The 22,511-nt window shown below is 35.6% G+C and overlaps 1 protein-coding gene across 4 annotated transcripts in view; it reads left to right on the top strand.

Moving 5' to 3' along the window:
* Window positions 1-22,511, top strand: part of VPS50 (VPS50 subunit of EARP/GARPII complex) — a 131,804-nt gene that overhangs the window by 32,248 nt on the left and 77,045 nt on the right. For all 4 annotated transcript variants that reach the window (XR_002122256.1, XM_019627601.1, XM_019627600.1 and 1 more), the window contains exons 10-12: window positions 13,152-13,194; window positions 15,409-15,507; window positions 16,982-17,122. Coding sequence is in view for 3 of the 4 variants with exons in the window: in XM_019627601.1 (XP_019483146.1) it covers window positions 13,152-13,194; window positions 15,409-15,507; window positions 16,982-17,122 (283 nt within the window). In the remaining variant the exon portion in view is untranslated. The remainder of the gene's footprint in view (window positions 1-13,151; window positions 13,195-15,408; window positions 15,508-16,981; window positions 17,123-22,511) is intronic.

Here is a 22,511-nt window from a genome sequence, read left to right as displayed (position 1 = left end):
GCCGTCTGAGTCCTGAGAAACCACAGCATACATTTAGTTCATTTTGTGGTGATAAATCTGTTATATTGAGAACAGCTTATTTATGCTTGAGTGAACAGAATTCAGGCAGTTATGTATTTACTGAGCATTTATTATATACCAGGTGCTTTGCTTTGGAATTGTCTGTATAGTGATGAACCATGCATAATGTGACTAATACCATCCCTGGTTTTCTAGAGAACATAATCTATCCAGAAGAACTTGAAGTGAGGAAGGCACAAGTGGGATGGGGCCTTAGAGAGAAGGAAGAAGTTGAGCACGCAGTGGAAGCATTGGGATCTAACTTCCTTAGGGGTTCAAGACTGAGGAGGCCCCGAAGGAGGCGCAGGAGGAATTAGCTAAGCCAAGATACGGGGGTGTGGATATGAGATTATAGGGATCGTGACGAAGCCCTTGTTGCAGAGATGCCAAGCAACATGAGGACTGAAAATATCTCTTGGCTTTATAGCAACAGAGAAGTCAGAGTTGACCTTGTTGCAGACAGATTCGTTTGAAGTATAAGTGTAGAATGAGGGAATTTTACAAACAGGAGAGATAGGCAATTGAGAGGGAGAAACCTCAATAACTGCAAATCGACGGGAAAGAGTGAGAGGTTAAAGACTGGGAAAACTTAAGCGTTGTGTTTTAAGCTTGGTGATTTAGTGAAAACGTCAGGGTGGGTCAGGGAGCTAAGCTATTAGTTGGAATTGTTTGGTGGTGAAGACAGTCCCTCCACCAGCAGTTTTTCTCCCCCACATACCAGCACTGTTGCCTTTGCCAGCCACCATTCATCCTGTCCAACCCGGTCCACTTTTCTCCTCACCTCGTATTTTTACCCTTTTCTTCCTAGTTGGGAGAGCATGAGAAGTTTGTTCACTTCTTGCAGATAATGTGACATGGGATATATAGCAATAGAGTTAGCTGATATGTGGGACAGGTTGAGTCCACAAAAATGACAGGAATTTTATTTTTGTTTTTGTTAATTAGATGCACCTTTTTTAGTCTATGCATTTTTCTTTCTTTCACTTGTTTTTTTTTTTTCCTTTCTGGTCTTTTGAATCCAATACTGAACTTGTTCTTGAGCTCTCTAGTTGAGTCTTTTCAGACATTATTTATCAACACTTTATTCCTTTAATTTACCTGGACCTGTGGAATTTTGCCAAAGGCAAGATTTAATTTTTACTTGAACTTGAGCGAATCAGAGTGAGAAATCATTTGATACTGTGATAATCATAGGAATAGTAATTAATTTCCAACTGAATTTACACTCTCAATTTCTTTAACATTTAAATTTATTTTCATTTCTGTTGATGACGAGAGAATCAAGAAATTACTTAAACACTCAGTTTTCTTATTTGTACAATGAGGTGAATAATAGTCCTTATATTACAGGGCAGTTGGGGGATTAGATAAATACATATAGACTGTTTAACAGCCCCTGGCACATAGTAAGCATTCAATTAATGTGTTGAGTATAATCACAATTTATATTATTATTAAAAACTTGAAAGATATTTTCAAGTTCAGTTCTGTTACAATATAGTCTGCTCTTCAAATACAAACAACCTCCAAAATATATTTGTAAAAATAGAATAAATTGCTATTGCTGAAAAAAAAAATTATGTATTTTGTGTAGAAATGTCCATTAAGAAAACTATGATTCAGAGCATTTCTGGATTCCGGTGTAATTTTTTTTTCTAATTGCAGGCAAGTTTATGTGTATAAAGTGCCTGCCTGTCTACTTCTTAATTTTTCCTTCATATATCATATATTCCTTTTTTCTTTTCTAGTCACATCCCTCCTCTATTGAAATAAAATTTTTGGTAGAGTTAGAGTCTTAGGAGTAGATTACATGGAACAACTGAGGGCTGACTCATGATTCTGAAAGTAGGAAAAACAGAATTCACATATTTGATTTTGCACAAAGAGCCATTGACTGTATATCTAGTAAGTCTCAGGTTATATGATTATATAGTTTAATACATGGGATACCAAGTAATATGATGCACCCGGTTAACTGAAAAATGAAAGAAAATGGGTACCTCTTCAGTACCTTGTGTCTCCTTGAGATGTGTTTTAGCTTCTTTAATAAAATACTATAACACCAGTTTTACTCACTTTTATAACTGATGGGGAACATTTTTATATTATTTGACATTTTTGAGTTGACTGACAGAAAGTCATACAGTTGAGGTTTACTGGGAATAAGAATCAGAGTGCGTTTATGTTAAAGTACAGCTGAATGACGAATTTAATTTTTTTTTCACTTGAAATTTATCTAAATTAGTTTCAGGAAAAGTAATTCTTAAAAGTCAAAACTGCTTTATTATTTTTCATTTCATTTGAAAGAAACTACTTGAGTGAACCTGAGAGCATTCTGGATTATGCACTGAAAAGTGTGCGTACCATCAGAACTAGTTTGTTGAGTACTGTACTTTAACAGAGATACAGAGTCAGCCCTCTATAGCTATGGGTTCTGCATCCGCAGAGTCAGCCAACCACGGATCAAAAATATTTGAAAAAAGAAACCCCCAAAAGTTCCAAAAAGCAAAATTTGGATTTGTCATGTGCCGCGCAGTACGCTGAATCCACAAGAATGATGTCCTATGTAGGCGTGTCCTGCTGTAGCCTATATGCAAATGTAGGTCATGCAAATTCCACCCCGTTTTATAATACGTAAGGGACTTGAGCATCCTCAGGTGTTGTTTTCTGCAGGTTTTGTTTTCTGCAGGAACCAAACCTCCACGGATACCAAGGGATGACTGTATTTCTTTTCTCATAATCATTAAAATATCCTTTTATTTTTTTCTCATAATATAATCTCAGCAGTTAAATGAAAATTGTATGTTGTAGAACTTCTTTAAATCATAGACTAATGAACACAGCTTTTAGATACCGCTAGAGTAGTATCAGGAACTATTCTTTCCCTGTTGCCCTTGGTTCCTTTCTAGCGAGATGTACCTGCCATCGCTTTCTCTAGGCTTAGGCAAGGGGCGCCCAGGCACCCTGCTTGGCGTAGTGTTCAGGCAGTGAGTGTTTCTGTGGGTTCGTCAGGCCTGCTTAGCTGGACCCATGCGTAGATCTGGGGTCCTTGTTGCTCAGTCTGTTTGGGCCCAGTTATGGATACCATGCTATTCTCACGCCACCTGTACTCCTTATCTTTATTTTAGCTTGCTTGCTTCTTCCTCCCTCCCCTATGCCACACCATTTAAAAAATTATCTAGCATAAAATCACATGGCAAAAATATAATATTTTAAACAAAAGGTAAAAAATTTTCTTCGTGCCTCACCCACCATTCCTTTTCCTACTCCACAGCTCATTAATTAATTTTACAGCTGATGTATTGTTTTCCTACTAGATTTAATTAAAATTTAAACTAATGCATTCAGATGTCTTTTTTTCTTCTTCTGCTTTAACACTGTAGATAGTTGCTGATGCTCTGATTGTTTACTCCCTGTAATGAAATATCAGTAAGAGATAGGAATTTGGTATATTTCCTTTTACTTTTCTTCCTTTCTCCATCTTTAAGGTTTTGTTAGTGGAACTTATATTTTTACTTGGTCAAGTTTATATTCTTCTTGCAACTATAATGAAATCTTTGCTTTTTCAATAGGTTAGTTCTAAAAAAGTTAACCAAATAGAAATCATATTTACTGTAGTATGATTATAAAATTTTATCTGCAGAACTAAGTGGAGTGATGGGACTTACAAAACAGAAGTAATCCTTTTTCTCTAAATGAAAATCAAAATCCATTACTGGTTTTTAAAAAATTTTTGTTGAACATTTTTTACTTTTTATTATTATTTTTTTGAGATTTTTATTGGGGAATCGGGGGAGCGAACAGCGTTGATGAATTGGGGGAAGGGGAACAGACAAGTTGCTGTCCTTTTGTTCTTCAGTCTAGTTGTGGAGGATGTTGCTTCACTGGCCCATGTTGGTATTATCATTGCGCTCTTCCCGGGTGAGGCAGATAGGTTGCCAGCCATTGGACAGCCGCTCACGCCGGCTCATGGCAGCTCACTCTGTCTGCTGGCCACTCACGGTAGCTCACAGCAGCCCACTGCAGCCCCACTGCAGCCTACGTCGTCGCTGGCGACTGAGACAGCCCAGCTCCAGGTCGAGATATTGTTCACCATCTTAGCTGTAGAGGGCGCAGCATCACTGGCCCATGTGGGATCTGAACCGGTGGCCCTGCAGCACAGAACTCGCACTCCCAAGCCAGTTCTCCACCAATGAGCCACTCGGCCAGCCCCATTTTTTACTTTTTAAGGTCCTATTCAGCTGCTATCATTTTTTAATAATGTTATTTTTTTGTATATTGTTTTGTCTTGTTCTGATACAGTTATCTCTGAGGGTTTTTTTGGGGTTTTTTTTTATATTGGATATATGGGAGATAAATTTTCAGCTTTTGAAATGATCTTAATTTAGTCTATAAACATGATTGAAAGAAAAAAAAATTTTCTCAGGAAATAGAAGGCATTCCTCAGTTGTCTTCTAGCCTCCTGTTTGTAGGAGAGAGTCAGATGCTATTCTCATTCTCATTTCATCATAAATGGTATCTTTCCTTTAGACATTCTTAGGATGTTTCTCTTTTACTTGGTGTTCTAAATTTCACCAGTTGCCTAGAAAAGTCAGCTGTGTCAAATGACTGTGTCAAATCTGTGTCATCCTAGATAATGAGACAAGAATGAAGTATTACTTAATGCTTATCTGTATGAGGTGCTATGTATGTTACTTGTTACGCTTAGAGCTTTTAAAATGTATTTGTTCTCTAGGAGTTTAAAGTAACAGGCAGTTAACAGGCAGGACTGTGGGATAATATGCCAGTTAAGAGCACAGACTACACAAACAGAAGACCATCAGAGATGTTCATGCTGTGAATGGCTCACTTCTTATACCCCCGCAGGAGTGAGAATTATTGACATTTGTAGGAGCAGCAGTAGAAGCTAGGCACTGTGAGCTAAGGCAGCACTGACTGTACAGTAATTCTAAATTAGATTTTAATAAGGTTTTCTCACTAGAACTTTTAAAAATTGAATCATTGTAAGCTGGCCCAGTGGCTCGTTGGTTAAGAGTTGGCTTGGGAGCGCGAGCTCGAGCAGCAGGGCCCCCAGTTCGGATCCCACATGGTCCAGTGATGCTGCGCCCTCTGCAGCTAAGATGGTGAACAACAGCTCAACCTGGAGCTGGGCTGCTGTGAGGTGCTGAAGGCGGCGTAGGCTGCAGTGGGGCTGAAGTGGGCTGCTGTGAGCTACCGTGAGAGGCCGGCAGCTGGTGTGAGCTGCCATGAGTGGCTATCCAATGGTCAGCGACCGATCTGCCTCAGCCAGGAAGAGCTGTTCCCCTCCCCCAATTCCCCAATAAAACCTTAAAAAAAATTAAAAAGTTGAATCATGGTGATGGTGATAGTTGTGATGGTTATGATGATAATATTTGAAATTGGCCTTTACTATGTATCAAGCACTGTACTAATCATTTTTCTTACCTTTTCTTATTTAGCATTGATAAAATATTCCTCAGAGATGTTGTTATTGTCTCTATTTTATACATAAGGAATTGATGCTTTATAAAATAAGTGGCAGAACCAGGATTTAAGCTTAGGTCTGTTGGAATGCAGAACTTGCTGCTTTGCTACACTGTACTGTCTCCTGATATACTAGCTGTTATATCCAGTGCAAGCTCATGGCTAGTAGGCCATGTTTTATTATTCTGCTTCCGTAGCTGAGTTATATACTTAACTAGAATTAATTGTAGTTTTTACCTAAGCCTGTTTTTGCCAGTTGTGTTAGTTACTATATTAATGTTAAGTAAACTAGTGAAATGAAACGAGTTTTTGAAGGTTAATTGAACACATTGGAAAAACAAAACATATTGTTAAAAATAAATTTCCTTTTAAATTTGTTGAAGAGAAGACAACATAAAAATTGGGGGATATAAGGAAACTAAATGTGATTTGGCATTTGTATTGTTTTGCATTTGTCTGTAAGTTCCTACTTCACTTTAGAGAAACTGAAACTTGAAATTGCAGACAATTTATTTGTGGTTGGATCATGTGACACTAGGACGTTAAAACTCCAATCAAATGAAAAGACATTGTCTCTAAATCAGAAATGGGTGAATGAAGTACATTTATACAATTTTAGTTAAAATATTTAGTATGCGTGTAAATACAAGCACATACACGTATAAATATTTCTGTTTTAACTTTGGTCAGTTGACTAAGTAAAACTTCTTCTGCTGAACTCCAACACAGGCTTGGCAAACTTTGTCTTTAAAGCAGCGGTTCTCAACCTTCCTAATGCTGCGACCCCTTAATACAGTTCCTCGTGTTGTGGTGACCCCCAACCATAAAATTATTTTCGTTGCTACTCTATAACTGTAATTTTGCTACTATTATGAATCGTAATGTAAATATTTTTGTTTTTCGATGGTCTTAGGCGACCCCTGTGAAAGGGTTGTTCGACCCCCAAAGGGGTCACGACCCACAGGTTGAGAACGGCTGCTTTAAAGGGACACACAATAAATATTTTAAGCTTTATAGGCTGTAAGGTCTTGGTTGTAAGTATGCAGCCTGCCTTGGTAGCCCGAAAGCAGCCATGGACAATATGTAAACAAATAAATGTGGCTGTGTTTCAGTAAAACTTTACAGAGAAGCATAGACTGTTGTCTAGATTTGGCTCCTGGGCCTGATCTCTGCTCTAGAGTTATAATTCATAAAATTTGGAGATGTTCTGAACATCTTTAGTATCCTTAGTAACAGAGCTTTATGGTGAATGATTGTGTTCTGGGTTAGCTCAGGGATGTCTGAACAGAATGAGGACAGACATCTGGGTAGATGCAAAGTGACCTTAGGAGTTCTTTTCCAGCCTGCTCATGGTTTGAGCTCATGCTCATGCTCGTGGGTATTCATGGCACCTCAGGGTTGTGGGTCTGGCTTTCAAGTGTTTGAAAATCAGGTTTTCTCTGAGGTCTATTGATAGACTGTCAGCTGTGAGTGAATTGAAGCCACTGGAATATACTTCTGATCTAAACAGACTGGAATTTTCATAGGCCATGGATATACGCTATAAACTTAGTAGTATAAATTTTATTTAAGTTTATTCTAGCAGTTTTATAGTTAGTAGTACTCTACATAATCATATTACAAAGATGTGATAATTGGGTAACTGGTGTTCAGAATATAATAGAATCTTGAAACTTTAGAGCTGGAAGCAACCCTTTAGATCTAGCCCAGGAAAACTGATACTCAGAGATATTAAGAGACTTTACTTAAATCACATGACTCATTAACAACAGAGCAGGGAAAGATCATTAAGATGCTAATTACCTCTGTACCATCTTGTCTTTTTGTACTGTCAAATTTGTACAAAATTTTGATTTATGTGCAACCTTCTAGGACTCATTTTGCAAGTGTATATGTCCCGGATGAGCTATTTAAAGGAACACTATTAATTAGTTATTTATGGATGTGTTATCTTTAATATTTTCTGTAGTGATGGTAAAAATGCCCCCAAAATTGTTTGATTCGTTCCATTAAGCTTACAAATAACCTTTAATAGCTTTTAGCCTTCCATCTTAGAACTAGTAATTTTTTTTTTTTTTAAGATTTTATTGGAGAATTGGGGAAGGGGAACAGACAAGTTGCTGTCCTTTTGTTCTTCAGTCTAGTTGTGGAGGACGCCGCCTCACTGGCCCATGTTGGTATTGTCACTGTGCTCTTCCCAGCTGAGGCAGATTGGTCGCTGGCCTCTGGATGGCCGCTCACAGCAGCTTTTGGCAGCTCATGCCGGCTGCTGGCCACTCACGGTAGCTTATGGCAGCCCACTGCAGCAGGGGCTGCAGCCTACGCCGTCGCTGTTCACTCACGGCAGCCCAGCTCCAGGTTGAGACGTTGTTCATCTTAGCTGTAAAGGGCAGTGTCATTGGCCCTCATGTGGGATCCGAACCGGGGCCCTGCTGCTCAGAGCTGGTGTCCAAAGCTGGCTTGGGATGCCATCTCTTAACCAACGTGCCACTTGGCTGGCCCTAGTAATTTTTTTTGACAATAATCTTGCTTTTATTTACCAAATGTTTCTGAATAGATCCTTTTAACATACTTTGATTAATTGACTGAAATGACTTGAATTCATGTTTCTAAATGATGGCTAAGAGTTTCTTTAAAGATTGTACAGTTAACATATTTTTTCCTTAATCACATAATTTTTAGATATGTATTTTAATTAGTAGTAAATTGTTGTCAAACTGCAGTTGTAACTTTTGAAAGCATTTTAATACAACAAAAATGTTTGATTTATAGATTTCATATTTAAAATCTTCTATATACTATTTACCATGTTTACATTAACACTTAACATGTAGGATGTAGGATATAATCATTTTCACTGTAAATACTAAAATAATAACATTTAGATTTATAATTTTATAAACACTAGAGCCAATTTTTTCAACTGAGAAACTGAAGAAATTATTACTCTCACCTATGAATGAATTTAGATATATTTCTTTTTCTTTCAAGCTCAAAATATTCCCTGAAAGAATATGTTTACCAGTTCTGATCTACTTACTATTCCAAGTAATCTTTCCTCACCATATCTTCAGCCTTAGGTGACTTCTGAGCCCCGTATGATAGAGGAGTGCAACCAGCGTTAGCTCTGCCTATCTCTCTTTTTCTCTTGCTAAGGTACCTCTACACCCATAATCTAGTGTGGTTCTTTTTCTTCTAAAAAATTCTCCTTTTTTAAAAAAAATCTCTATCGAGATAGAAAATAGGGGCTAATGGAATGATAGTAAAATTTTGCCATTTTTGTTTGAATTGAAAATTGACTTCGCAGATATTTATTATGTGCTCTGAGTCAGATGTGAGTTTAGTTAGTCCTGCGAAGTCATGGGGAGTAAACCACAGTCTTAGAGAGACAGTCACAGATAGTCCTTACAATAATACAGGGTGCGGTAAACAGATCATAGTGAAACTTAGGGCAACAGTTAATAGGGGAAGATTTCTCAGAAAAGATGACATTTGGATTGGGCCTGGAAAGATATTGGGTCATCGGGAAAGTCATGATGCATTTTTGCATTGAAAAACAGAAAAATACGTCGTGACTTTCCCGACGACCCAATAGATGGACATTGGCAAGTAAGAAAAGGAGAAGGTATATTCTAGTTATTGTGAACATTACCTGCATGAACAGTGGGTGTGGGTCTGGATTTTGTTTGGGAAATTACACATAGTCCATTTAACTAAAATACAGGTACTAAAAAGTGAATGGGAAGTTAATGTTTCATGTTAGTTGTTAAGAGTCTTACGTGCCATACTAATTTGGGGCCTTATCCTTGGTTTAAGGGGAGCCACCAAAGGTTTTAAAGCAGTGGATTGATGTGATTTCATTTCTGCTTTACTTAGGACCTGTCTTTAGGGACCAAGCAGGTAACATATGTGTGAAGCTGACACATGGAAGACAGCAGGAAATGGTTAGGCCCACAGGACTGGTCAGGTTTTGCCCAAAGCCTTTCACATACAAGCTATTTGAAAACACTTGTTTGCCAAATCAAACAAAATCCAATCTGACCCCTGCTCAGAGCTATCCCAGGTTTTTGGAGGATGTTGTGCAGTGTTTGGTACACAGTACGTCAGTGGTGTTTGTCAAATAAGTGGATGGATGGATTGAAGGGTGGTGTGTGTGTATTGTGTGCAGAGATTCCATAAGAGGCTATTAAGATAATTCAAGCAAAACATAACAATACTTGAGTTAGGACGCAAAATTGAGAAAGGAAAAGAGTAAGTGGATATGAGAAATAGTGAAATGATAGAATCATCAAGATTTGATTACCAGTTACATATGAAGATAAAGAAGAATTAAAGATGACTTTGAGATTTCCAGCTTGAATTGAATGGGTGGTGATGATATGAATCAAAAGAGAGGGAACTCTGGGAAAAGATACTGATTTGGGGAAGGGGAATGAAGAATTATTTAATTCTTTGTAAGTGCTAACTGTCATGACTATACTCTTAGGGATATTATTTTGGGGCCTTTAGTTGTCATTCTTATTTTCATTTATTCATCCATATATTGGGTTATTGGAAAAGTCATGACAATTTTGCCTATGTTTTTCAAAGGTCATTTATTTATATAAAGAACAAAAATCAATCAATGATACATTGCCTGTTTTGTTCGATAACTTTTTGCCATCTTTCAGTTAGCTTCATAATTCCTTGTTCATAGAAGGGCCTGTCTTATTTGGGAAAAACTGAACAAGGTGCTGATTTACAGCCTCATCTGAATTGAACGTTATACCATGCAAGGAGTTTTTGTTTGTTTGTTTGTTTTTATTAAATTATTTTTTATTATGAAATACACATTTTTTAGAATTAGTTTCATCTGTACAACACAGTGCAATAGTTATACTTTTTACCCCTCAAAGTGACATCCCCCCTCCCCCAAGGAGTTTTGAAGAGAGCAAAACAAGTGGAAGTCTGATGGCGCAAGGTCAGGCGAGTATGGTGGGTGTGGCAACACATCCCATCCAAGCTCCAGTAATTTTTGACGGGTGATCAGACTTGTGTGTGGTCTCGCGTTGTCGCAATGGAACCCAACTCCTTTACAATTAACAAGCTCTTGACGTTTCTGGATGATGGATTCGTTCAAACTGTCCAATTGCCGACAGTACACATTCAAATTGATTGTTTGGTTCCTTGGTAGGAGCTCATGAAACACGACACCTTTAAAATCCCACCACACTGAGAGCATAACCTTCCTCTGATGAATGTCTGCTCTCGATGCGTTTGAGGCGAATCATCACATTGGGACAAAGACCGTTTGCACACCACATTGTTGTAAACAATCTACTTCTCATCACCAGTTAGCAGTCGCTTCAAAAAAGGATCGTTTTCCTCACGTTTAATGAGTATATTGCAGATGTTTATATGCACTGTCAAATGAACTTCTTTGAGTTCATGCAGAACCCAAATATCAAGCTTGTTTACATATCCCAGCTTCTTCAGGTGGTCGTGAACACTTGAATGATGGATCTTCAATGTTTCTGCAATCTCTCATGTTGTGTAACGTGGATTTGACTCGATCAATGCCTTTATTTTGTCGTCATCAACCTCGGTGGGCCTCCCTGACTGAGGAACGTCTTTGAGATCAAAGTCACCAGCACAGAATTTCATGAACCATCGTTGGCACTGACGTTCTTGTACAGCATTGTCACTGTAAACTTTATGCAACTTTTCACAAGCTTGATGTGTGTTCTTTCCTTTATGGAAGTAAAACAGTAAAATATGGCAAAAATGCACAGTTCAGTGTTCCATCTTCAACTTGTAAAATCTCCAAAACTCAACCAAGTTGCTCAATTTTTTTTTAGAATGAAGCTAGAACTGTCAGCTGTCAAATGCATAGCAATAACATTGATGCGAATGACTCTAGTACTTCCAAAAATGAACTAGTGCTATGTGTTGCAAACATGCATCATGACTTTTCCGACAACCCATTATTATTATTTTTTTTGGACAAAAATTGTCCCACAATGATATTTTTAATGAAATGTCAGCCCTACCTACAAGTATTCCCTTAACCTGTACCTGTGGCTATTTTTTAGACATAAATCCTGTTTAGAGACCATACTTTTTCTAATAAGGTATCAATCCTACACTGTTGGTTGTCAAAGGATATAGTTTTGCTCACTTTCAGAATATAATCTCCAATTCTCAGCTTTAATCAAAAGTGTGCTAATGATAAATAGTATTTGTAGAAAATGGTCTAATTCCTCTAGATGTTTGGACATTTATTCTTGAGATCATCAAAAACTGGGTACTTGTATTATTATTGGTTTTACTTTTTTGACAAATAGCTTAATATCTGTTTATAGCTGCATATATCACATCACTCTGGTGTTATCTCAACTTGCTTTGAAAGGCTCTGTAAGAAGCAATTGCAAGGAACCGTTAATCCATTATTGTATTTTCTGTAAGGCTTTGCCAAGGATGTCGTGCCTGAGGAGATAAAGGTCATTGTCTCCTTTATCAAGACTGGCAAAGTTTTCTTTCAGAACCTAATGCTAGCAAAAGAGATTTTTGTTTATTTCGGTTTTGATTTTTTCCCCCCCTTGAGTTACTGGTATACTTCGTTATTATGTACACTGAATTGTGTACTGTGTGGCCGTCTCTATTTGTTTTTGCTGCTAGGACTTTAAGAGTCAAATTTATAATCAGATAACAGTTGTAATAAACCTTGTATAATTTTGTTATACCAAACTACATCTTCCACTTGTTCTTACTATTTTGTTTTACTTTTGCCTTAATCTTTTTTGTTAAAATGTTTTCTCTATGATTGTATTTGTTTTGTTAGATATCATAGATCTGTTTTAGCAATGAGATTATAATTCAAATAATGTCAGTTTTAGCTTTAAAGCAACAGTACAGCCAACTTTGTGAAACAAGGAAATAAAGGCTTACTTCTCTTAAAAAAACAAACAAAAACAGTTCTTTTTTTTTTTTTTTTTAACCTAGGGAAAATTGAAGGGAATGAAATCAGATTCAGTCACTTATCCCAAGTGTATAACTCAATCAGTTTTACAAAGCGAGCATAGTAGTGTAATTACCTCCTAGAAACAGAACATTTACACTGTATATACCTTCATATATTTAAGTCTTCTTTATTTTAGCTCAGTTTTGTATTATATGTTTTTTATTAGATTTGTTCCGAGATATTTTTTTTAAAAAAATGGGATTTTGAAAAAATTTTGTTGTCTAACTTCTTGTTCTTAGTATATAGAAATAAATTTGATTTTTGGAATTTTACTTTTTATCTATATTATACCTTTTATGTTTGAAACTTGCTATCAATTTTTAATTCTTAAGTTCTTAATTGTAGCTATAAATATTTTTTATATTTTATTTTGTATTTTCTACTTACAGAATCCTGTTGCTGCTAATAATGGCCCTTATTTCTTCCTAATTCTTTTTCTTTTATTTATTTATTTATTTTTTGCCTTATTGTAGAATCTGCCGCACGACTTACTGCTTATACTATTGATCTGTAAACTTATTATTTATTCATCTAGCATGTATTTATTTAGCATTTAGTTTGTCCCTTTTAAAGATAGACACATCTAACTCTCTGTTTTATTTAATAGTGAACTGAATTCAAAGCTGCAAGATACTTTAGAACAAATTGAGGTAAGAAGGATTGATTACATCACAAGTTAAATAGGTTTTTCTTTTTAGAGGTTTTTAAATAGCATAGATGCATGTTATGTTTTGACTTCTTACTACACTTTGTTGTTTTTCATTTGGAATATCTGTGCATTGTCAAGGTAATGTTAACCTACTTGTAAACTCAGTAATACTTTCAAAATTATAAGACATGAAAACAATATTTAAAAGTATCAGTATATCCAGAAAAATCCCCAAACTTTTAGTCATAGGTATGTTCTCATGTAAATCATAGCAAAATACTACCATGCATTAAATATTTTTGATTATCAACTACTATTCATTTTTAGTTTAGTGAGTTAGTTTATTTAAGAATAATTATTGGCTGATGAAAACCTTCCTAAATTCCTAACCTCATAATAATATTTCATATAAAAATGTAGAAATTGGAAAGGAAAAGATATGTTATTGTGAGCATGAAGTCTTGCTTTCCTTCCTACATTTACTCATAGAGTTCATCGCTTTCCTTAGCAATCTTTGCAAAGCAGGGTATTCATGTTAATAAATTTAACAAGAATTATTTTGTTTTTTTCCCTTATATTTTATTGTTCCTTCTTTAAACTTAGGTTGTTTATTTGACATTTTTCTTTTTTCTTTTTTTTTAAATTGGGGCATTGAGGGAGGGGAACAGTGTTGGGGAATTGGGGAAGGGGACCAGCCAAGTTGTTGCTCTTCAATCTTAGTTGTGGAGGGCACCAGTCGCCACCTGGCTGCTCATTGGCAGCTCGTGGCCTCTCAGCTCAAGGTGCCGAGTTCAGTCTTAGTTGTGGTTAGGCGTAGCCCACCATCGAACAGGCAGTCTTGTTGTTAGAAGCACGTGCTCTCACCAGCTGAGCCATCCTGCTACCTATTGGCAGCTCAGTGGCAGCTCAGCTCTGGTGCAGTGTCACTGGCCCGTGTGGGAATCAAACCGGCGTCCCTGTTGCTCAGAGCTTGTGCTCTTAAGCTAACTCTTTTTTTTTTTTAAAGATTTTTTTATTGGGGAATTGGGGGAAGGGAACAGACAAGTTGCTGTCCTTTTTTTTTCTTCAGTCTAGTTGTGAAGGACATTGCTTCACTGGCCCAAGTTGGCACCATCATTGTGCTCTTCCCGGGCGAGGCAGACAGTCACCGGCTTCTGGATGGCCGCTCAGTGCGGCTGCTGGCCGCTCACGGTGGCTGCTGGCTACACACGGTAGCCCATGGCAACCCACTGCAGCAGGGGCTGCAGCCTACGCCGTCGCTGGTGACTTACGGCAGCCCATCTCCAGGTTGAGCTGTTGTTCAGCATCTTGGCTGTAGAGGGCAGTGTCACTGGCCCTCATATGTGGGATCCGAACCAGGGCCATCTGGCGTCCCAAGCCAGTTCTTAACCAATGCGCCACTCGGCAGGCCGTTAAGCTAACTCTTAACCAACTGAGCCACTCGGCCGGCCTATTGTTTTTTGATAACAGTATTGATAAAAGTTGCAGCTAGACTTTCACATGACCTTTTGTGAAAGTAGTTTTTGATCATAAATGTAATTATTTACTAATTGTGAGAATGGCAGTTGGTTTAACAAACATAAAGATAGCTACTTTGAAAATCCTTTATGTAAATAATCACTTGAATATTTTAATGAGGACTTGCTTTTGAAAACTGTTTTTCTTCACTCTTAATATACAATATTTTCTATACTTATATAGAAAAATCATTATTTTAAAATGAAATCATCGAAATGGGAATCCATAAATTTGTTGCTTTTAGATATAAAAATACATACCTTTAAGATCAATGTAGTTTTGTTGAGAATGACTTCTCAGTGATTATAGAAAGATTGTTTTATTTTTTTAAAAGTCCTACATATTCCATTCATATAATTGTAAGATTTTAACAGGTATTTGAGGAAACAGCGTTAAGTAAAAAAAACAAAAAAACAAAACACTTTGGTAACTATTATACTTATTTTGTGTCCCTTGAAACACGCGTGAGTTTTTAGTTACATATTAATAACATCCCAGTAAACTTGATTATAGTTGGTAATAAATGAGAATTATAATTTGTATTTTTATTTAAATTTGTTTTTGACTATTAAATCCAGTGTGATAGTAAATGTGTTTAGATATTAATTAAAAGTGTTTAATTAATTAGTGTATTCTTCTCATTGCTGTGAAAACATAATTCCTTAACCGCATCTTGTCTCCGCCTTTAAATACATAGGAACAGTTGGATGTCGCTCTTTCTAAAATCTGCAAGAATTTTGACATTAACCATTACACCAAGGTTCAACAAGCTTATCGACTTCTTGGAAAAACACAGGTTAGTTTTGAAAGGATGTTGATTTAAAAAATAAATCACGAATCTGTTGATCTTTATGATTGCTTAAGTCTGAACATTATTAATGTAGTGTCCTTACAGTTTCATTTAACAAAGTAAAATTTTATGCTGTATTGACAGTAGTAACCTAGTTGTTCACATAGGCTCACAATGTATGTGGTGTGATTAAAACATTACAGAAGTTTGTTTTGAACTATGAAGTAATTATTTGTCAGGTTTTCCCAAAATTTTGTGTAGGTTTTAAAACAAGTATATGGTAAGATGATTCAGTGGCAGAGGATGTGTAGTTTCTTTTACTTCAGCTTTTGGTCCTGAATGAGAACTTCTTAGTTTGGAGCTTCATGGTTCCTAGATGGGCCAGCATGACTCCCTCAGAGTGGCATGTAAACGTTTGTGCATTGTGTACATTTGTTTGTAAAACAGGTAAATTCCATTTACCGTGTTTTTCAAAGGGTCCTGTTATTCCCAGAATGTCGCACCCAATGTATGGCTTTACATACTTTGACTACTGAAGAGCTTTCTTGAAAAACTTGAAACAATGACTGTGGTTTGAAAAGTTAACTGTACCTTTAGTGTGTACAGGATTACATAGGTACCTACAGAACATCTAGACATGATAGATATAAATGTTGTCATCCTTAAATGGTCTCCTGTCTTAGAAATTTAAGACATTACCAAACCATTTGTACTCCATTTACATTTTAAGACTTTACCAAACCATTTAAACTCTACTTACATTTTAAAATATGAATAAAGATATTTGGTTGTGTATTATACTTTATTATTTTTCATGTCTTAAGCTATACCTAGAAAAAAATTCAAGAAGGAAGACGCTTGGTAATTTTAAGAGACATGTTGGAAGACCTTTAAAAATATGATTTTAACTTCTAATTTCCCCCATGAGAGGAATTCTTTCACTCATTAAATATGTATTGGTACCTACTTTGTGCATTGCTCCAGGCACCTGGATATAGGGCCTCATATGTCTGATCTTCTAATGAGGGAGACAGACATTAAAGATAGAAAAAAAGATGATGTCAGGTGGTAACAAGTGCTGCGGAGCAATATCTATCTGGTTAAGTGGATAGAATGATGTAAAGTACTAATTTATATAGGACAGTCAGGAAAGACTGCTCTGAAAAAGTGACGGTTGAGAAGCATCTGGACAATGTTAGGCAGTGATGGCAGAGGCAATCCAAAGGTGTGATGATGCATGACATGTTTGAGAAAACAGAATGGGTACAATCATAAGTACAGAGCAACAGAGCAGTGTTCAGGATTCAGAGTTCTCTTTAGTGGTATGATGTTGTGGTTGTTCATAAATAATCAACATTACAATTATAATTCTATGATCTTTGTGTTGTAGCTATAATCAATAAAGGCTTTTTCCTATGTTTTTTGAATCTTTTGAAATTTATTTATTTTACTAACCTGAAATTATGTTTTCTTCCCATAGACAGCAATGGATCAACTTCATATGCACTTCACTCAAGCCATTCATAATACCGTGTTTCAAGTTGTTCTTGGTTATGTGGAACTCTGTGCAGGAAACACAGATACAAAATTCCAAAAGCTGCAATATAAAGATCTCTGTACAGTATGTATTAACTTAATTGCTGTTCATATGTCTCTCTTAGATTTTAAATTCACTTTCCATTTTTCTTATCACCTATTTTTTGAAGATGCTACTAAAACAGAAACAAATACGTTTTCCAGAAGTTCTTTTTCTCCCATATTATTCCTTTCCTCATAGAGAAACTGGAAAATTTGGTCACACAAATGGTAAAGGTTGATGAGATGGCGCTGATTTGTGGAGTGCAGTTTCTACATGGACTGTTTACCCTCTCATAGCTTCCTTTACTTTTCTCTGTCAGCCTCTTAGTTCTCTTCTATGATTGCATCTAAGGTGCTTCTAAGCAATCATCTTTGCCAGTTTCTCAAACATACTTTGACTCGGTCTTTTCAGGTGAATAGATGCTGTTTCTGTCTGCATCTGTTACCAATTTTTCTTTTCTATTCTTAAAGAAACCTAGGTCTATATGCAATATAACCCACAGTTGAGAAGTGAACTTAGTAGGGCTCTGTTTTAGAATTGGTCCTACTGATGGACTGATTTAGAGTGTGAGGAAAAGAGAATGAACAACTAGGAGAATGGTGGTGTCATTTGCTTTACAAGAAAGACTGGTCTGTAGTGGGAATTCATGAATTCTGTTTGATACTTATTAACATTTAAGTGAACTCGTTGAAGAGGCAGTTGGTAAAAGAACCTCTGGAGACAGAGTTAAAGTTACAGATTTGATAGTTAGTCATCAGCATCTAATTGTGTTTAAATCATGGCACTAGATAGGAAGATTGGGGGAAAATATACAGGTAAAGAAGACTTGAGGGCTCTGGGCACGTGATCATCAGGGATTGGGTAGGGGAGAAGGGACCCGGAGAAGAGTTTGAGAAAGAGCAGCTAGCCAAGTAGGAGGAATAGTGAGAGATGGTGTCACAACAGCCCTACAGAAGGAAGTATTTAAGAAGAATTGACTGTAAACCCATCTCAGATGCTTCTGAAAGTCTGAATAAGGTGGTATCACAGAATTGATACTTGATTTGACAATATGGAGGTCATATTGACTGTGGTCTCCAATTCTAGCTCAAGATTGTTCTGTGTCTCTCACTGGAGACTTTCATGAGTTTTCTCTAATGTCAACTTAGGAAAAAAACAGTTCTAGGAAGTAGATATCTATTCTCTACTGTAATTATGTCCAAGAATTCATGTGAAATTAAGCTCATCTTCATTCTTCAGGGAGTTTATTGGTCAAAAGCTCAAGTATGTCCTTTGGAAACTGGAGAATTAGCCTTACTTGAGCTACAACAAATACTCCAGAAGGATATGATTATACAATGTGTGGTAGCTTAAGGATTAAGTTAATAATGACAGTGGATAGTTGTTAATATAGCTTAAAAAATGTGTTTTTAAAATCACTTCATAAATCATGAGGACTGGTTCACAAATTTTATTATTATTAAGTATGATATGCAGTAGTTGCATAATTACATTTTTAAATATTCAGTTTTAAGTACAACCATCACTTAATAAATTTCAATGATTTTGACACTTCAAAATCACACTTATTTTCTTATTTTATTAGGTTGATATTATGTATTTTTTCCCCAACATTTTATTATAAAAAAAATTCAAACATACTAGTTGAAAAGTTTGCGAATAAGCACGCATATAACTACCTTCTAGATTCTACCACTAACATTTTATTGGACTTTGTAGTATATATCTGTCATTTATACATCCATTTAATGCATTTAAAAAAATTTTTAGTGGGGTGACATTGGTTAGTTAAATTATATAGGTTTCAAGCATACAATTCTACATATCGATACATCATCTATATATTGCATTGTGTGCTCACCACCCAGTCAGTTCTCCTTCCATCACCATATATTTGACCCCCTTTTCCCTCTTCCACCACCCACCTTCTCCCTTACCCTCTGGTAACCACTAAACTGTTGTCTGTCTGTGTCAATATTTTTTGTTTGTCTTTTTTGTTTGTTGTTTTCAGTTTTATATCTCACATATGAGTGGAGTCATATGGTTCTCGACTTTTTCTGTCTGACTTATTTCACTGAGCGTGATAATCTCAAGATCCTGTATTTTTAAATTAAATATCCAAACAATTTTATTTTTGATTCTATTAGTGTTGTTGTCACAAATAGATGATTTAAACAGTAAAGCAATTTTCAAGTCAGTGATTTTTCTGTTAAAGCAAAAAATAACTTAATAATTGAAACAAACATTTTAAGCAAATTAGGCTTTTGTCCTTCAGTCTTGACTGGTTAAATTTGGTATGTGTGTTTGAGTTTGTGTGTAGTGTATTTTATCATCAAACTTTTATGTACTTTTAAAACTCAAAGACATATTTGTACTCATGCTTCTTGAGAAAGCCCTCTGTGCATTTATAAATATAAAGCTAAAAGTTGTATTTAGTGTATATATTTTTATAAACAAAAATTTGTGCTTAAGATGTTTACCATGGCATTATTATTTGGGAATTCCTTTCACTTTTTTAAAATTAAAACTTACTGTAAAATAACCTTTGAAATAGCTGTGTATATTTAAATTATCAGATAATAAAGGGCTTATCTTTCCTGATTTCATCTTGAGTAAAACTTGTTAAAATTACTACCAAGAAATATGTGGTAATTCTTTATAAAATTACCCAAATATGTGCGATATAGTAGGTGAGAGGTGTGTGTGTGTGTATAGTATGTATATTGTATATATTGTACAGTATATATTGCATATATATTGTATGTAATATATGTAATTAAGGAAATAAATGATTCATTGGTACCCTAGAGGCTAGTCAAACTGTCCACCCGCCCCCCCCCCACACACACACAGAGAACAGCAAGTACATATATTATTATTCACCCAATACAGTTGTACAGTTTTGGTTTATATTCAAGCTGTTGAAGTAGTTTTAGTTTGAAGTGGTGAGAATAGTAGCAAATATTAACAATGGCTTCTGTGGAGGTATTTCTTTTGAGGAAAGGATTTAACAGAATTCAGTATGACAGGTTCTTTGAAAGAACAGACTTAGAGGAGCTGAATAATGAGGTGAAGAACGTGAGGCATTTTAAGGTGGTTCATTTTCTTTGGCCCTATCTTGGTAAAAATATAAGGAAGTTCAGAAATTACCCCAGGATTCTTACTAGTATTTAAGTCAGTGCTGCTACGGGCAGACAGGGATGTGGACATCTCTTTGAAACCTACTTAAGTTTTACATTTTTTTATAATATTGAGTCATATTTGACATATTTAAACTGAGTATGATTAGGAAGAAATTATTTCACATCAGATTTATTTAGTTTAATGAAAAGATGTGAACTTTTAGAAACTGATTTCTAGATGCACACGATGGTGGTTATCTCAGGAGAGGAAAAATGGAGGGGACCCTTAGAAGTTTAATAAATAAGCTGATGAAAGGAAATGTAAATATGTTTTTCTGGTGAGAACATGTAGAAAGAATCTGGAATGGTACAACCCAGGCAAGGGAGATAATTCATGAAAGAACCTTGAATTAAAATGTAATGGTCTTGATTTTTCAGTATGTGGCAATTGGGAATCATTTTAGCCCTCATTAGAAGTAACTGATGATAACTATTGAGGATGTCCTAGTGTGAGAGCGTATGTGGCAATGGAATGTCAGGTAAGAAAGAAGCAACAGAGCCCTCAGGAAATCCATATGAAGTGTTGACTGGCAGATTTTGGAAGTAAGAAGAAAGATCCCAGACATTTGGGCAGTTGGTATTCTCTGTACAGTAGCAGTATTTTGAAGGAAGTTTTTAATTATAGAATTTTAAAATAACATTAAACAATGAAATAAATGAAATGGTACACTGATCAGAGTTGAGAGAGAGATGGAGTTGTTGTAAACAGGGAACAATTGTGTTTCCTTTAAATGGAGATTGGAAATGAAAAGAGATAATCATCTGCTTGCTCTTATTCATAGTATTATTTTAAACCATTTGCAAATGTTGGTCTAATCCTAACTGGGCTAGAAAGATATCCCTTTACAAAGAAATCTGGGGCAAAATTAGTGTTTTGTTTTTATTTACTCTGGTAAACAGAGAACTTGAAAGTTCTTACCACCAGCAGCATCCTGTCCCATTAGGAATTTCTGCCATTTCTGTCCTGCCACATTGCACTGAGTTTAACAGTTTAATTGGCTTTGAGCTTTTTGAAATCATTTTGCAATTGAATGTACTTATTTTTCTTTCTTTACTTAATGATGTTTACTAAGTGATTTAATTAAAAGCACAGTTTTTCCTTTTATAGTTTATCTTTCAGCCTGTTTTCCCTGTTTTTCTTGAATGTGTTGGCTTACAGTTTTTAGATCAGTAATATAGGTTCTTTTAAAAAATGTGTACATTATTTTGAAGCACACATAAATGACTAATACTTAGCAGCAAAATTTTCAAATGAGAATTAAACCATATTCATTTCTAGGAAGGGACAATGTAAAGAGGCATAGTGGTCATTTTATTTGTTTTAAAATTTAATCTTCTTTGTGATTATTTTTATATTTTTAAGTACCTTACATGTTTATACCAGTTTGTGGAGAGATTTAAAGACACTAAGTAATGGTTTTGTGGAGAAACTTGTAGGTGATTTGAAAGTATATGAAGTATGCTTAAAGTTAAAAAAAATTTTTTTTTTGACAGCCTGGTAGATTTCCTTGCGGGGCTTATTTCAAGATGCTACTTAGAATCTTATTGATTAATTTTATGATAGCATAGCTGGTTAAGCTGCCTAAAGTTTTATCTGCCATTTTTCAGTTGTTCATTTCCAAATGATTTTAATAAGTTTTGAATTGTTTTTGAAATGAACTTGATAATGTAGTAATACTTTGGGGAGGAAGTGTATTTTCTTAGAAAAAAACTTTCTGAAATTATTTCAATATTTGTTTTCTTAGTGTAGCACATTGGAGGTGTTTAGTCAGTGTTTTTGAATAAATTGGATTGTCCTCTTTGTCTCTAACTGGTGTGGTGATGACACATTTCAAGTTTGATTAAGTTTGGAAAAGAAAACCAACATGGAGAGCCTTCTCTGTGCCATGAACTATCATATTTCCCCATGTATAAGACGCACCCTTTTTCGAAAAATTTGGGGTCTAAAAACTGGGTGCATCTTATACATGGGGAAATATTCTGATTATACATGCTTTGCTTATTTTGTAGTATTAAGCTTTTTATTTGATTGAGGCCACTTAACAGCAATTAGAAATACCTGAGAATGACACTAAAGGAGACCCCTGTATTTCACAATTTAGAGAATGCAAATTACTTAGTTCCAAGTTGGCATCATTTATATCAGACATATTACATATGTCTTCATGTATATATGCATATTTAGTATTAATGATAAAATACCTGGGAGATGAGAATGACTTTTTTCACCATGATGTTCTGTTTTTATT

The sequence above is a fragment of the Hipposideros armiger genome, unplaced genomic scaffold (genome assembly GCF_001890085.2).
Source record: "Hipposideros armiger isolate ML-2016 unplaced genomic scaffold, ASM189008v1 scaffold_737, whole genome shotgun sequence".
Taxonomy (NCBI): domain Eukaryota; kingdom Metazoa; phylum Chordata; class Mammalia; order Chiroptera; family Hipposideridae; genus Hipposideros; species Hipposideros armiger.
The sequence above is the reverse complement of the archived record's forward strand: the minus strand, read 5'-3'. Positions and strand labels throughout refer to the sequence as shown.